This window comes from Nematocida ausubeli (assembly GCF_000738915.1).
Source record: "Nematocida ausubeli strain ERTm6 chromosome Unknown supercont2.2, whole genome shotgun sequence".
NCBI classification, from domain to species: domain Eukaryota; kingdom Fungi; phylum Microsporidia; genus Nematocida; species Nematocida ausubeli.
This window is the reverse complement of record NW_026515635.1, coordinates 109352-123234: the sequence shown is the minus strand read 5'-3', so window position 1 is coordinate 123234 and position 13883 is coordinate 109352. Positions and strand designations below refer to the sequence as shown.

Below are 13883 nucleotides of genomic sequence, written 5' to 3'. Positions count from 1 at the left end.
AGTATATAGAGGAAGTGGGGAATACTGTTGTAATTAGTGTATTCTAGTATATTTATGGTGTAATTGGTCTATACTGTTGTACTCTAGTATACTCTGTTGTAATTAGTCTATACTAGTATATTCCTGTTGTACTCTAGTATACTCTGTTGTAATTAGTCTATACTGTTATAATTGGTCTATACTAGTATATTCCTGTTGTAATTAGTCTATAATAGTATATTCCTGTTATAATTAGTCTATACTACTATATACTCTACTAAATATCCTTCAACCCACAATAAACCTACTCTTATGTCCTTATACACTACTATATCCTTATATTCATACACTCCTTAATAATTCTGTTATTTTCCTGATAATTGGTGTGTATGCTGTGTGTCTTCCTGATATTTCATTGAGTTCTTGTTGTATTTTACTATTTAAATTTACTCTCTGCATATAGTTAATCAGTGTCTTCTCTTTTCCTTGCAGGATTTCATGGAATATTTCGCATGCCAGGAATTTAAACCTGGGAGTGCCAAATTTAATTCCATCCACCAGGGAGAGAAGTATGCCTGATGTGATAATGTACACTTTAATGGGTGCACTGCATGATTTGACCATTTCCAATAATATTTCCATCTGGAATATTCCCAGGATGTGGTCTGACCAGACTCTGGCTTGGTTATTTTCCAGGTGCACTTTCTTCTCTCCTGGTACTTCAAAGACTCTGCTGATTAAATCAGGCAGGGTGAAATATATTTTAATTTCTGGGGATATTATGCATTGTGTAAGTAGTTTCCCCATGTACAGTTGTATATTTATGTCTTCTGCTGTATCTTGTTGTATAAATGAGAGTACTTTAAGAAGAAGTCCTTCTGTCATGATTATTTCTGAGAATATTTTTTGGTCGTAAATGGAGATGTAATATAAAATAGGTATATCTGTGGAATCTATCTCTTTTATATTTCTGAAGGGATTATTTTTGCTTAATCTTTGGATAAATGATTTTATCACTTGGAAATCATTGATTTCTTCAAATAATGTGATAATTTGTGATTTTGATGGGATTTCTGGCAGTTCCAGAAGGATCTTTCCTTTTTCTTCTTCTAAAAGGCTTTCTAGTGCAGGAATATTTACTCTTCCCATTAATATGTTATAAAAGTATTTTTGCAGCCATTTCAGTCGATTCACTAAGAGAGAAGACGTATCACACATACTAGCATACATTTCATCTTCCATGCAGAATATCTTCCCTATTGTGTATATATTTCTGGCTAATTCCAAGATAATTTCTGGGTCATCCAATTTTGCAACTATTCTTAGTGCTTCCTTCAAGGATTTATTTGGGGCTAGAAGGGTCTCCTGTTGCTCTTTGAGTTTTGTCATGAATCTTTTGTCTAGCAGCCAGCCAGTAATAAGGTCTTCTGGAATCCCTTTGTTATACACATATTCCAAGTCACATACGCTCTTATCACATAACCACTGCCTTATTACTGAATTTATCCCATTTTTAATGCTATTTTCCGTGGTTTTCAGTAATATTGTGTATTCTACTGGATCTTTATACATATTTATAGATATATTATCATCGTACAAGATATATTCTATATTAGAGACATAAAATACCATGGAAAAGTGCTCAGAAGAAAAGGAGAAAGAGTCCTTGCTGAATAGAATATTTCCATCGTGCGTGACAGAAGATTCATTTGTGCAAATAATAGAGACAGAGTGCTTCATGAAATAAAAAGAAAAAAGAAAAGAGAATATATACAGAATAAACCAATAATATATGGATGTATATCCAGGAAGGAAAGAATATTTTAGTCAGGAAAATCATACGCCTAGATATAAAGGCATTTAACTGTCTTTCTATTAATTATGTAATAGTCTTTTTGTTTGGTTATTTCAGTTATTAATTGATCTGTTATGGAAATATTAAATAACGTATTTTTATAGGATGTGAATTATTTGGAATTTCATGCACTAAATTCTTGATAGAAGACAAAAGTACTCAGGTTATATTCAGGTTATATTTGGAGAATATTTTCCAGCTGAAATTTCACTGCCTATGAGTGGTTTAGTGCGTATACCCAGGGAAGCAGATGGTTTCAGACTATATGGCCATATATGGTTATATCAAAAATAACGTATAGATTGATCGTATTGAATGTGTAAAGATAATTCTGTTATTTCTTCTGGCAAGAATTTCCATATCATCAGATGCAACCCAGACGATGCAAAAATCACTCTACAGGAGAACCAGGATGGAAGATAGTAATTGGTCTACTAAACATGAATGAATTATCATGGAGATTGGATGATTTATCAAACCAGTTATAATGCATAACTGTTTAAATTACTGGATAGTTATGAAGGAAAGTGACCTATAAGAAAATACCCCAAATATAGGGTTATATATGAATGAATAACGGTTAATTAATTATAATGAAAAGACAGAAATCACACCCGTCAAAAAGAAAATGTTTTTTCAGTTTGAAAATAATGATCAATAAGATACTTCTTAACCTAATGATGGTGCAGAGTATTTTCTCAAGGGTTTCAATGGAAGAAATCCATAATGTTCATAAAATTCCAGTTGGAGAGAAGCAAGATCTAGTGATTAACCCAGCAGGACCATTGAATCTACTACATGGGTACATCATTCAAAGGAATGGGTACATTTATAACCAACGGTTTTTTTCCCCAAGAATTGAAGCACAATATCTCATGGAGAAGGGTGAAATATCCCCTACAGGAGAACAAGAATATAAATTCAAAAGATCACCAGCCCGTGACAAAGTATACAAAGAGACAGACTCAAAGAACCCAGTAGAAGCATATCTTAGCACTTACCACACACAACTCATAAAGATGTTTCCTTCCGTAGATGGAACTCTTTCAATCGAGTCAGGCAGATCCACTATGATCACAAGCTTCTTAAGATCAAAGAATGCAAAAAAGGATGCGAAATATATCCTGGCTTCCCTTCTACTGCTCTCAGAAGGAGTTGACATTAAAATAAATATAGACACAAAAGCAGAAAAGAAGAAGGTTGTCATAAAAAGTAAGACAGTCAAGGATAAGACAATTGCAGAGATAGAATTATACATGGCTGGTATAGATCCAATTACAAATAAGCAAAAAGAAGATATCTACCAAAATGAGACAGCAGAAATTGTCAACTTCTATATACGCTGCAGGGACAGGCAGTTTTTGAAGAAAGGGACTGACCTAGGGATGCCTTCTAAAAAAGAAGAGTTCGAGAGTGGCAGATTTCTGAATAATCCATCCTTCCTTATACAGACGTATATCTATGAGTTCATTGACAAGGAAGAAGACTACAAGGAATTTGTAGAAGCAGTGCATGAATTACTTGTTGATCAAGTGGTTGAAAAAACTAATCCAGATGACACCAAGAAGAAACCGAAAAAAGGGAAAGATCTTAATAAATTCTTCTTAGAGAAGGATAAGTTAGGTGAAAATGGAAAGTACGTCGATTCTTTCTATGATCTTGTGAAGAGCATATCAGAATATGTTAGATTTCCATTCTACAGTGCCAGTCAGCTGCCCGTGTACACTAGAGTACCGCAATGCAAACTAGACAAGACAGGCTTTGAAGAAGACGAATCTTTATACTACAGTAACTGTGTGGAAACTGCCCTTCTTGGACTATTTTGCTGTCTGGCATACAACCCAGAGAAAAAAGAGTATGAAATTAGTCACATGGGAGAGGGAGTAAGTGATAAGCTTAAAGAGTTCTTTAAAAAGTATACTATGCCCACTGAAACCACGAATATTGAAATGCATAAGAGATGGAGTAAAGTTACTGCTTGCTTAGAGAACGACAAAATTGACTACAAAAAGGCAAAAAATGAACTTATTTCCGGGATTATAAATATACTTCTTGCAATTGCAAAAATAACAGGCCAAGATGAAGCCATTCTAGAACTAGTTGAGTACATAGAAAGTGCACACGAAAAAGGCGAATTAGACGATGACCAGAAAGTGGAAATTTCAAATAAGATAGAAGCAATTATTACATCACTCTCTTTGAATAAAAGTGTGAAGGTAAAGTGTGAAAATATAGAACTCGGGGAGAGATCAAATGGAAAGGCAGATCTTTTCTGTAAACTCACAATTACGTATACATCCAACGATAGATACAATGGGATTGCTTTAGACGTAAAAAAAGGCCATTCAAGTCTTACTCTTCTTCCAATGTTGCAAAAAGACTCTTTGTTCATTCAAGAGAAATATGAAGAAGCGAAAAGGGTTTTCAGTGACCTAGACAGCTACCTAGGATATATTTTCATGCAGCATGCAGATTCTGAACTTAACACTTTAAGAAATGACAGTGACAAGGTATTAAGTAATCTGAAGCAAGATGTAGATAGGATATTGCAAGATGGATACGAGAATATTCCTAAAATATTCTTATTAGGAAAGTTTGTCGATATTGATTGCAAGGCGTACATTATGGAGCACTTTATGATCTATTCAACAGAAAAGGACTTGCCCCTAACTGATGATGCAACCCGTTGGACTGCAAATATTCTGGGAAGTGTGCCTTTGAATGACCATCATGCACGGCACAAAATGATAAAAAGTTTCCCATTCCATGCGCACTGGCAGATGTACTACCCAAAACTCAGCTACAAGCAGGGCGAGCCCCTTCCTGAAACAGAATTTACAATAAGTGATTTATCTTCTGTGTATAGATCTATACTAAGGAAGCAGTCTGTGTCTCTTGTAGTTAAGTGCATGGAAAACTACATAACTAGTGATATGAATGGGCACATTGATGCGTACAACTTATTATTCCATGGACCGTTTTTTGAGAACTTGTTTAAGCTTATAGTGAAGACTGATGAAATCGATGCATTTACAAGGATGCAATCAATAATTGAGAAAACCAAGACTAAGAAAGACCAGAAGGCAGTGAATTATATTTACATCAACTGGTTTATATTCGCATGCAGAAAGCCTGCAGACTCTTTAGAGCTTATTGAGATAATTTATGATTTGATAAATTTTGATGACCTTAGGAATCCTGCAATTCCTTCTTATGAATTATCCAGTAAAAACATAAAAGCAGTTAGAAAGGTTTTAGAAGAGCAAAAAGATATGCTTTGTTCGGAAAGTGATCCAGAGAGCATGGATAACTACAATACGATGCTAAAATATTTCGCAAAATGAAATACCTCTTATAGAGACACCTTTAGATGAAATCATATTGATTTTTACACTTCATGAAAACATCTCTACAGTAGAAGTATTCAGAATAAAAGGATTATGATAGTTTATGCTTATTTTTAGTCGGGTTATTTCGTGCTACACCTAGCTACATGCATGCTGGAATTTTATTTAGCTAATGTGCTGCTTTTGTTTCTACTAGTAGTAATTTTAAATATTTTTATCTTTGGTTTTCTTTGTTAGCAGAAGGTGTTAAATTTACTGTTTTCCAGATAAAATATTCAGTCAATCAGAAAAATCAATCTATTCCTTCAGATTCACCCGAAAAACCATCTAATTTTTACTCTCTGACAAGAATATTCTTTGTGCTCTTTCTGTCATTCTAGGATTCTTTTTCAAAAGAAAATCGTATGAAAAATACTGCAATAAATAAGCATAAATTATAGTATTAAAATATTACAAATATTCTGCAGTAGAATCTATAGGATAACCCGAATAATATATAGGGATTTCTCTTTCTTAAAGAGTATTTATTTTACTTCTTCTTTTTCTGTGGGGTTTTGTGCTTCTTTTTGGAATATTTTTAGTTATACCTGGAATTCACTCATATATTACTTTATGCGTAAAGAAATTCTACAGGAAGAGTGTCTTCTTTGTAATGCGTACTATTTATGCTGTGCTTGTGCTATTTTCTGGAATATATTCTATCATGTCTTCTATCATTCTATCAATATATACTGTGTATCTGTTGTACTTTGTCTTAAGCAGTGTTGTGTACACCTTTGCCCCGCTGTAAACAGCCTTGTACATCATGTTCATTCTAACTTGCAGCTCTGCTGGCGAATTCACAAAAGAGTCAATCCTATTGATTATTATAATGCGCTTATCTTTAATAGAGGTAGAAGCATTGAACTCATGGATAACTTCAATCCCCAAAGAGTCAAAGTTATATTCGCACTCAAAGTCAACTAGAAGCACAGAACTTAAATCCTTCAAGGTAGATATAAAGGAATAGACAGATACACCGCAGGCCACAGAAATTAAAGTAAGAGAAGACATTGCAGTGCAGGGGTGTAAAATATTTAAGTATATGTCCTTTTCATTTGAGGACGAATTCTTTCATATTTTTATAATTTCTAGTGCATCTATTGAAATTCCATGAAGAATAGAATATTCTGGTTATTCCTTCTAGTAGGATTCTTTTGCCAGAAGAATTTAGAGGGAATTTTATCACACTCAAACTATTTTATTTATGACTTCAGATATTCTGTAGAGAAGACTAAGAATTATTCTGTTATTTCTGGGATTATGTTGATTCCTGTTGTTTCATTAATAAGTAAGAGAATAGAAATAATTTTGGTTGAAATATTTCTCCTTTCTTTTAGTTCACTTGTAATTATGTTAGCTAGAAATTGCATAATTGCAGGATTTGAAGTTTTTTGAAATTCTGTGTCTAAGATGGATATTATTAATAGTACCGGGTGTTCCTTCTGCTTTAAAGTGGATATCTTGCCTAGTAGAAGGAATCTATCCATTCCCAAGGGGGTTCTGTCTTCTATTTTTGGAATATTCTGGAAGTACTCTAAATTCACTTTTTTTCCTGAGAGTATATCTATTTCTTCTGTTATAAAGTGCGCAATCATGCACTCTGTGAACGTATCTGGGATACTTTTTATTTTCACCATACCTTTCAACTGAAAAATCATCTTCTCTGCAGCAGGTGAAATTACTGGTCTATTATAGTTATAGGAAACTTCCACTTGATTGTTTTTCATAAGATTAATGCGAATTTCGATAGGATTCATTCTATCCTTATATTTTATGTGAAGAATTCCAATTAGATCCTTTCTTTCATCTATTTCTATTATTTCTAAATGAGAAAGAGTCACTTTTATTTTGTCTCTTTTCATTCTGAGCTTACAGCTTAAATCCTCAGAGTTATTGAAGAGCAGAAGAAATAAGTATTCCAGATATAACCCAAGTTTCTCTTGTATGCCTGTGAGAACAGCTTTTTCACATGCATTTTTCACAAAAGTGGCATAATAATGAAGCACTTTGGATTCTCTTGGATAAATTCCAGTAATTTCTGTGATAACGTATAGAAGATTCATTATTCCGGTTACAAGCCTGCTTCTGTTATCTTTTTCGTATAATATATTTCTATTTTGCAATTCTGCCAGAACCAGAGACCATTTACTGGTTATTTCACTGGAAATCATCTCTGAAGGGGTTTTGTGCGAAATGAAGAAACTGAACAGTTTGTACGAAGCATCGGGGATATGTTCTGTTGTGTAAGTGTTCTTCTTTGCATCATAGAAGAAACAACTTAATAATCCAAGAAGAACTTCTTCCATTGTGCATGCAAAGGTATCTGTTATACTTAGAGGGACTTCTTGGTCTTCTGTGCTTATAATTGAATTTTTCGTGAAAATTAATGGGTAGATGGTTCCTGGGCACATTTCCACATGAAGGGCCTCATGTGCTTTGAATATGCGCATAATACGACCAGAATATTCTCTGTTTATACAAGAAACAGTATTATTTCCCATTGTTGTAAAACACTTTCTGAAAACTTGCATAGAAATATCTTCTTTTCCTTTGCTCTCGTTGTATTCTGGTAAGTATTCTAGTAAAATATCATGCACTGTTTGATTGAATATATTCACTTCTTCGCTAGTAGAGAAGTAGTTATATATGTATGTCTGTATGAGCCATCTCAAATTATTAAGAAATCGGCCAGTTCTGAATTCTTCTAAATTTCTTGGTTCTGCGTATTCTTCCTGCACAGGATGGTTTCTGTACTTTAAAAAGAACTCTATTAGAAAAATAGTGTTATTTTGGAGGGCAGGGAAACTAGTTGAATTATTTCGTCCTGTTATTACGAAATTAGTTGTTAAGCTTAAAGAGAAGTGGTTTCCTTTGGTTTTATTCTCTTTTAAAACCAGTTTTCTAGTGGATTTCGGGTGACTTTTTGTTATTTCCATGAAGACGTCTATTCCTTCAGAGAGCAGCAGCAAGGATGCTAGTATTTTGTATTTGTGTGTTCTTACTTTGCTGATTTGAAGAAATCCACTGAATGAATCTATTCCAGAAGAGTTTACGTCTATAGTGCCATCTGATGAGGAAAACATGATGAGAAATGCCTGGTGGTAGTTATATATGTATTTTGTGTGATCTGAGGTGTTTAGTAGCCAGGCAACTGGTTTATCTCTTTCGTAGTCTCTTTGAAATATTTTTCTGCTTCTTTCTTCTGTAGCAGTGTGTTTAAGCAGAGCGTACGAGGTTTTAATATTTTCCGAAAAGAACCTTTTATTATGAGTATATCCTGCAAGAGTTGATATATACCCTCTAATTGGATTTAAGGGTCCATTAATATTTATTTGCATCCTGCAATTATTCTTATCCTGCAGCATATTATTCAGGACCTCTTCTACTCCATGCAAAGTTAAATCTGCATAGGCCCCATTGAGCATGAGAAGTATGAACAAACTGCATATTATGATTCTTTTGGTATATAAAGGACCTCTTTTACACGAAAACCCTTCATACTCCAATATAACTACAGTTTCAAGTGCTTTTTTTTCTTTTATATTTCCATTCGCACGAATTCTCTTTTTGTTTCTTCTGTGACTTCTAGGATGCCATGGAGACAGAAAGAAATAGATTAATATTCCTGCTGTATTGGATAAAAAGAAGGTGCTGTTAGTCTGGTCTAATATATTTTGATGATTTAGCTTATGGTTGATTTTCTTAAATGGGGATTTAAACATGACAGTTCACTGTGAAACATCTATTATTAAATAGACAGCTTATGATTTTTCTCTTAAAGATCCTTCTTGTACTTATTTTATTTGAGCTTTTACTGTGTAGAGATATATAATATTTGAATTTATCTGTTAGAGATAATTGGTGCTTTTATATCTGCATATACTTATATCTTTTCATTTCTAGTGCTCTACTGTGCTAAATACTTGACTTCACGTGGTTTCTTCGTTTTTCATTTTTTCCTGTTGTATTTATGCCTATTCTTCTTACTATAATATATATTTTAATATATTTTTCTATTTTAAATTCTTTAATTTAATCTTGTAATAAAAGAAATCTGTACAGATTATACTTTTCTTTCTGAAAGAGTTGATTTTTTAGGAAAGTCAAAGTACGACAGAAAAATAGAAGAATCTAGCAAAAATGAATAACCCCATGAACATTCAATGCGAACCCAGAATAAAGCAACAAAGAAAGACAAAACAAAGCGAGAAAACAGAAAAGATAGAACACACACTGTATTACCAATAAATTGCATATGTTTACACATAAACCCATAAGAAACCATAACTATAAGATGTACAAGCCACAGAAAAGTATCAAGAGAGTGTTAGTTAAATACCTTTATATACTGTAAGACAAAAAGACACACAAGAAATTAATTTTGTTGCCAACTAGAAAACTAAAGACAAAATTTATTTAAAATTACTACTATATAGAGCTACTGGCAATAAAAAAATATTCCAAGCTAAATAAGTGCTTTCCACCTTACACTTGTATAAACAACCTATAAAATCAAACATATTTTGAATATGTCTAATTTGCACAGAGCAAAACCACTTTTCATTTACTCTGCATATAACCCGAATAACCAAAATAAGCAGAAATATTTATGCAGTAGAATAACCCACAAAAGAACACACACAGGCAAAAAATAAGCATTTAACCCCAACCCCCCAAATATAATCAGATATAACCCGAAATCATCATAATAAAACAACAAAATATCTTCCCATTAACACTATCACTCCATCCACATATATTCCTGCAAGACACGCCTTATATCCTTAATATCCCGAAATACATCTACATATTCATTCAATACCTATAAATATAAAATAATATTTTACAAGAATGACTGCGCTCACTGCAATGTACACAGACCTACTGCACAGCATAGTGCAGTACTATAAGATAAAAGACAAAGAAGAGATACTTTTAAACGTAAATCAACTGGAATATGTAAATACACAAAGGAGAACCATTCTTGACCAGATATCCTGTAGACTAATCCAAATAAAACATAAAATACTCTATAATATAACCAGAAACACACAAATATCACAGGAAACAGAAGATTCCCCAGATATAAAAGACATATTCACATGGCTAAACCCATTGTATGGGTATAAAGAATTCTTAAAGAATATTAAAGAGAAGAAAAGTGCGTGCTATAAATCACCCTACGAAGAAGCAGAAGTAAAAAGAAGAATAGTAAAATACTTAAAGACCCTCCCAGAAAGAGTTCTAAGAAAGAATGTCTCAAGTGAATATTTCACTACCCACAAAATATGCACAAAAAACTCCATCCCAAAAGAAAAATCAAGCAAGACTCTTCTACACCTCAAAGAGAGCAAAGAAATTCAACCAGGAATACTAAATAAGTCATATTGCATACTCTGCAGGCGCACAATAGCAGATAAAATGAGGACCAGGCATAGTCTCTCAAATGCCCACAAAGAAACAAAGGCAATTTACTTGAAACTCGCCCTCCATGAAATATCCAGAATAGACTACCTCTACAGAAAATATGTATTCAGGCACAAAGACTACATAAGAAATCTACTCAACAAAGAAATTAAGCACACAAAAATAAAAACCATCAGGCTAGACAAGTACTTGCCCAGGACAAAGCCAGAAAGACTGAAATACAACTGCGAAATATGCAAGAAAGTCTTCACACAAGAAAAAGAGTACTCTCTGCACTTTATGAAAAAAGACCACAAAGCAGCCCTCCATAAGCTAGGAGTAAAAGAGGCAAAAGAATTCAAAGGACTGGCCACACAAGAAAGTGTAATAAAAAGGCAAGAAATGTACTTTACACGGGATATGCATAATTAATACAGTGATAAACACTTGCAACAAACTCACAGAGTCATAGAATAGTCAATCTAGACAGAAAATAAAGCATGCCCAAATATAACCCGAATACACTAAAACACCCTTGCAGTGTGCACATATCCTGTATAACCAGAGAATAGTCACCACTGACCAAGAACAATTATAACTTGCAGCAGAAATAACCCAAAACAATTATCACTTACAGTACTATTCATGCTACAAATACATCTACTGCATACGTCTTAGCTACATGCTAGACTTCTTAAAGAAGAAATTCTTAAAATTTAGTCTCTATTTGAGAACTTAACTCTTTAAATAGTTTAGTCTATATTTAATTTCGAGATTCATCAAAGTAAACAAATCCACTAATTAACATCATGTTTAATGTAAACAAAGGCAAATTAAACTGCTATTGTGGTTACCATGCATACCATCATATACTATGCTGTGCACACAACAATTACATTTTTATAATAGAAATAACCCGAATAAATAAACAGACAAACCACCCCACTATCTTACCATACACACATAGTACACAGGACATCCTGAATATTACACATTCTAACGTATATGAATATATAACCCGAACGAACTGCCAATATTCCATAATTTATGGGGTTGTGTAGTGTAGCGGTTAGCACCTCAGACTCTGAATCTGATAACCCGAGTTCGATTCTCGGCACGACCATTTATTTTTCCCTCAAAACACCCTACAAAAACACTCTACAACAGAAAACACTTCTTTATTTTAGTTTACCTTCCACTCCGCCATGCTGTCCTTCCGGCATGCAAGATTTCTTCCTCTTCCCGCTCACAGCCCTCTTCCTCTCCGTCTTCTGCTAGAAGACTTCCCCATTTTATTGCGCGCGCCAGGTGCATCTGCCTCACAGTCTCCCTTTCTTCTTCCATTGCGTATTTCTTGCATATTTTACTGACTATCCTGTAAAGTATCTTTCCCTGCAGATTTACATATTCTGGTGCCCCTTCCATTTCCTTCACACTCTTCTCTGTAATTAACTCCTTTACTTGCAAATACTCCGTGGTTACTAGTGCATCTACCAAGTAATACGGCAGGAAGACAGATTTCTCCTTGATTTTCTTGTTCTTTAGTGCTTCTTGGATGTGGGAATTGTTCAAGTCACAAAGTAATTCGGTCCTTACAAGGACTCCTTCCGAAAGAGCGTCCTTTTTACAGTAGTACTCCATGAAAATATTTTATGCAGATTTCATACGAAGACTTACTCACGCAGCACACGGAAAAAGTGAAGACAAAACCAGTGGAGAAGACAAAGTCATACGAATCTACTGTAAGCAAGCTAGAAGAAGGTTCTATCTTGCAGCCCTTGATAGAGACTGAGCTAGAGAGGCAGCTAGCCGACATAACAGACCCAGACAGAGTGAAGGAAAAAAGAAGAAAAAAACAAGTTGATGCAAGAGTAGCGCAAAGTAATATATGGAGCAAGAGGATTAAAAGTAAAGCCTACAGAAAGGTAAAGAGAGAAGAAAAGCAAAGAAAATTAACTGAAAATATGAAAATACAGATAGAATTAGAGGATGAAGATGAAATGCCCTTTGAAAGGCCTGCAAAAAGTGAAAACCCAGATGTAATTTCATTAATAAACCAGCACATCAAGAAAAACCAAGAAAATCTCTGTGAAATAAATTCGCTCCCAACTGAAAACCAGCAAGAGGAAAAATCCACCGAAAATACCACCCTCCAAAGAACCACGACCCCCAAGGACTCACCATCTGCCATTGAGAGTATCTTGGAGGTAGACCAATTCGTCACAGAAAAGATAAAAATCGAACAGAGTGATGCCCCAGAAGTAAGGGAAGAAACACTTTTAGGGTGGAATTCCTGGGGAGGTGCTTCTTTGGAAACAAAAAAAAATCCGTCCAACACAAAAAAAATTACAAGAACTGGAATTACGATTAGAAAACGAAAGGATTTTGCTACTTCCCATTTAATTATAAATGAGTCACTTTCTAGCACAACAAGAAACAAGAAGTATTCAGCACAAATTAACCCAAAGGAGGCAGATGACACAATCATCCCAGCCATAAACCAGCCTGCCACCCTCTTAGACAGACTTATTTCCAGAGAAAAAGAAAAAAGAACACTTTTATAATTATGGACAGAAGGATACGCATACTAGCTGCATGCACCGTGCAGTACTTCCATGAGAACAAGATGTACCCTGGGATACTCAGTAGACTTGGGAGCGTGCTGGCCTCTAAGCTACTTATACACCATAATATACGGCAAGACACCAGGACAGGCGAAATAATAAACAAAAAGATACTTCCCCTATTGGGCTGGAGGGAAGGCACCAGGGCCACCTCAAAAGCGACAAAGCGTGAGATCATACGATTGCAGGAGAAGTGGACTGCAAGTACGCCAGAGATGAATATTCCCTTGCTCCCAGAAGTAGTTCAAAGGGTCTTCTGGGCACGCGAAAAAGAAGTGCGCCTGGAGGTGCAGCAAGACATGAAGAAGAGAATTGTAATTGTCATAATAGAATAAATTCTGGTTATAATTATCTTACAAGGCTTAATCCACTGTGTCTTGAAACAGACAGGACTTAATCCACTATTACAAGACTTAATCCACATTGTCAGAATTTATGGCACTTTTCCCAAGACTGACAATACTTAATCCTCTAATAAATAACCCAAAACATTTTCATCCTAATTTATTGCTAAATCATTCCCTAAAGACACAACTTTCTACACACAGCGTAATAAGTCATGCCCAATTTACAATCAAAACTTTCTACATATAGTGTAATAAGTCATGCACAAAAAACAAGACTTTTTAC

The 13883-nt window shown here is 34.5% G+C and overlaps 8 protein-coding genes and 1 non-coding gene across 9 annotated transcripts; 5 read left to right on the top strand and 4 right to left on the bottom strand.

Moving 5' to 3' along the window:
• Positions 1-321: 321 nt before the first annotated feature.
• Positions 322-1719, bottom strand: NESG_00644 (uncharacterized protein; the record flags this gene model as incomplete). Its single annotated transcript, XM_053048292.1, has 1 exon — positions 322-1719. One exon carries the CDS (start codon positions 1717-1719, stop codon positions 322-324), a length of 1398 nt encoding a protein of 465 aa, XP_052905052.1.
• Positions 1720-2484: 765 nt separating this feature from the next.
• On the top strand, positions 2485-5178 carry NESG_00643 (uncharacterized protein; the record flags this gene model as incomplete). The annotated part of the gene is made up of 1 exon (XM_053048291.1): positions 2485-5178. The coding sequence occupies one exon, from the start codon at positions 2485-2487 to the stop codon at positions 5176-5178; it is 2694 nt and encodes an 897-aa protein (XP_052905051.1).
• Positions 5179-5844: 666 nt separating this feature from the next.
• On the bottom strand, positions 5845-6234 carry NESG_00642 (uncharacterized protein; the record flags this gene model as incomplete). Its single annotated transcript, XM_053048290.1, has 1 exon — positions 5845-6234. The coding sequence occupies one exon, from the start codon at positions 6232-6234 to the stop codon at positions 5845-5847; it is 390 nt and encodes a 129-aa protein (XP_052905050.1).
• A 227-nt stretch (positions 6235-6461) lies between these two features.
• Positions 6462-8945, bottom strand: NESG_00641 (uncharacterized protein; the record flags this gene model as incomplete). The annotated part of the gene is made up of 1 exon (XM_053048289.1): positions 6462-8945. One exon carries the CDS (start codon positions 8943-8945, stop codon positions 6462-6464), a length of 2484 nt encoding a protein of 827 aa, XP_052905049.1.
• A 1129-nt stretch (positions 8946-10074) lies between these two features.
• NESG_00640 (uncharacterized protein) lies at positions 10075-11061 on the top strand (the record flags this gene model as incomplete). Its single annotated transcript, XM_053048288.1, has 1 exon — positions 10075-11061. The coding sequence occupies one exon, from the start codon at positions 10075-10077 to the stop codon at positions 11059-11061; it is 987 nt and encodes a 328-aa protein (XP_052905048.1).
• A 619-nt stretch (positions 11062-11680) lies between these two features.
• NESG_00639 lies at positions 11681-11752 on the top strand. Its single transcript has one exon. It is a non-coding gene; the product is annotated as a tRNA-Gln (tRNA).
• Positions 11753-11817: 65 nt separating this feature from the next.
• NESG_00638 (uncharacterized protein) lies at positions 11818-12270 on the bottom strand (the record flags this gene model as incomplete). Its single annotated transcript, XM_053048287.1, has 1 exon — positions 11818-12270. One exon carries the CDS (start codon positions 12268-12270, stop codon positions 11818-11820), a length of 453 nt encoding a protein of 150 aa, XP_052905047.1.
• An 11-nt stretch (positions 12271-12281) lies between these two features.
• On the top strand, positions 12282-13193 carry NESG_00637 (uncharacterized protein; the record flags this gene model as incomplete). Its single annotated transcript, XM_053048286.1, has 1 exon — positions 12282-13193. One exon carries the CDS (start codon positions 12282-12284, stop codon positions 13191-13193), a length of 912 nt encoding a protein of 303 aa, XP_052905046.1.
• Positions 13194-13195: 2 nt separating this feature from the next.
• NESG_00636 (uncharacterized protein) lies at positions 13196-13588 on the top strand (the record flags this gene model as incomplete). The annotated part of the gene is made up of 1 exon (XM_053048285.1): positions 13196-13588. One exon carries the CDS (start codon positions 13196-13198, stop codon positions 13586-13588), a length of 393 nt encoding a protein of 130 aa, XP_052905045.1.
• Positions 13589-13883: the final 295 nt, after the last annotated feature.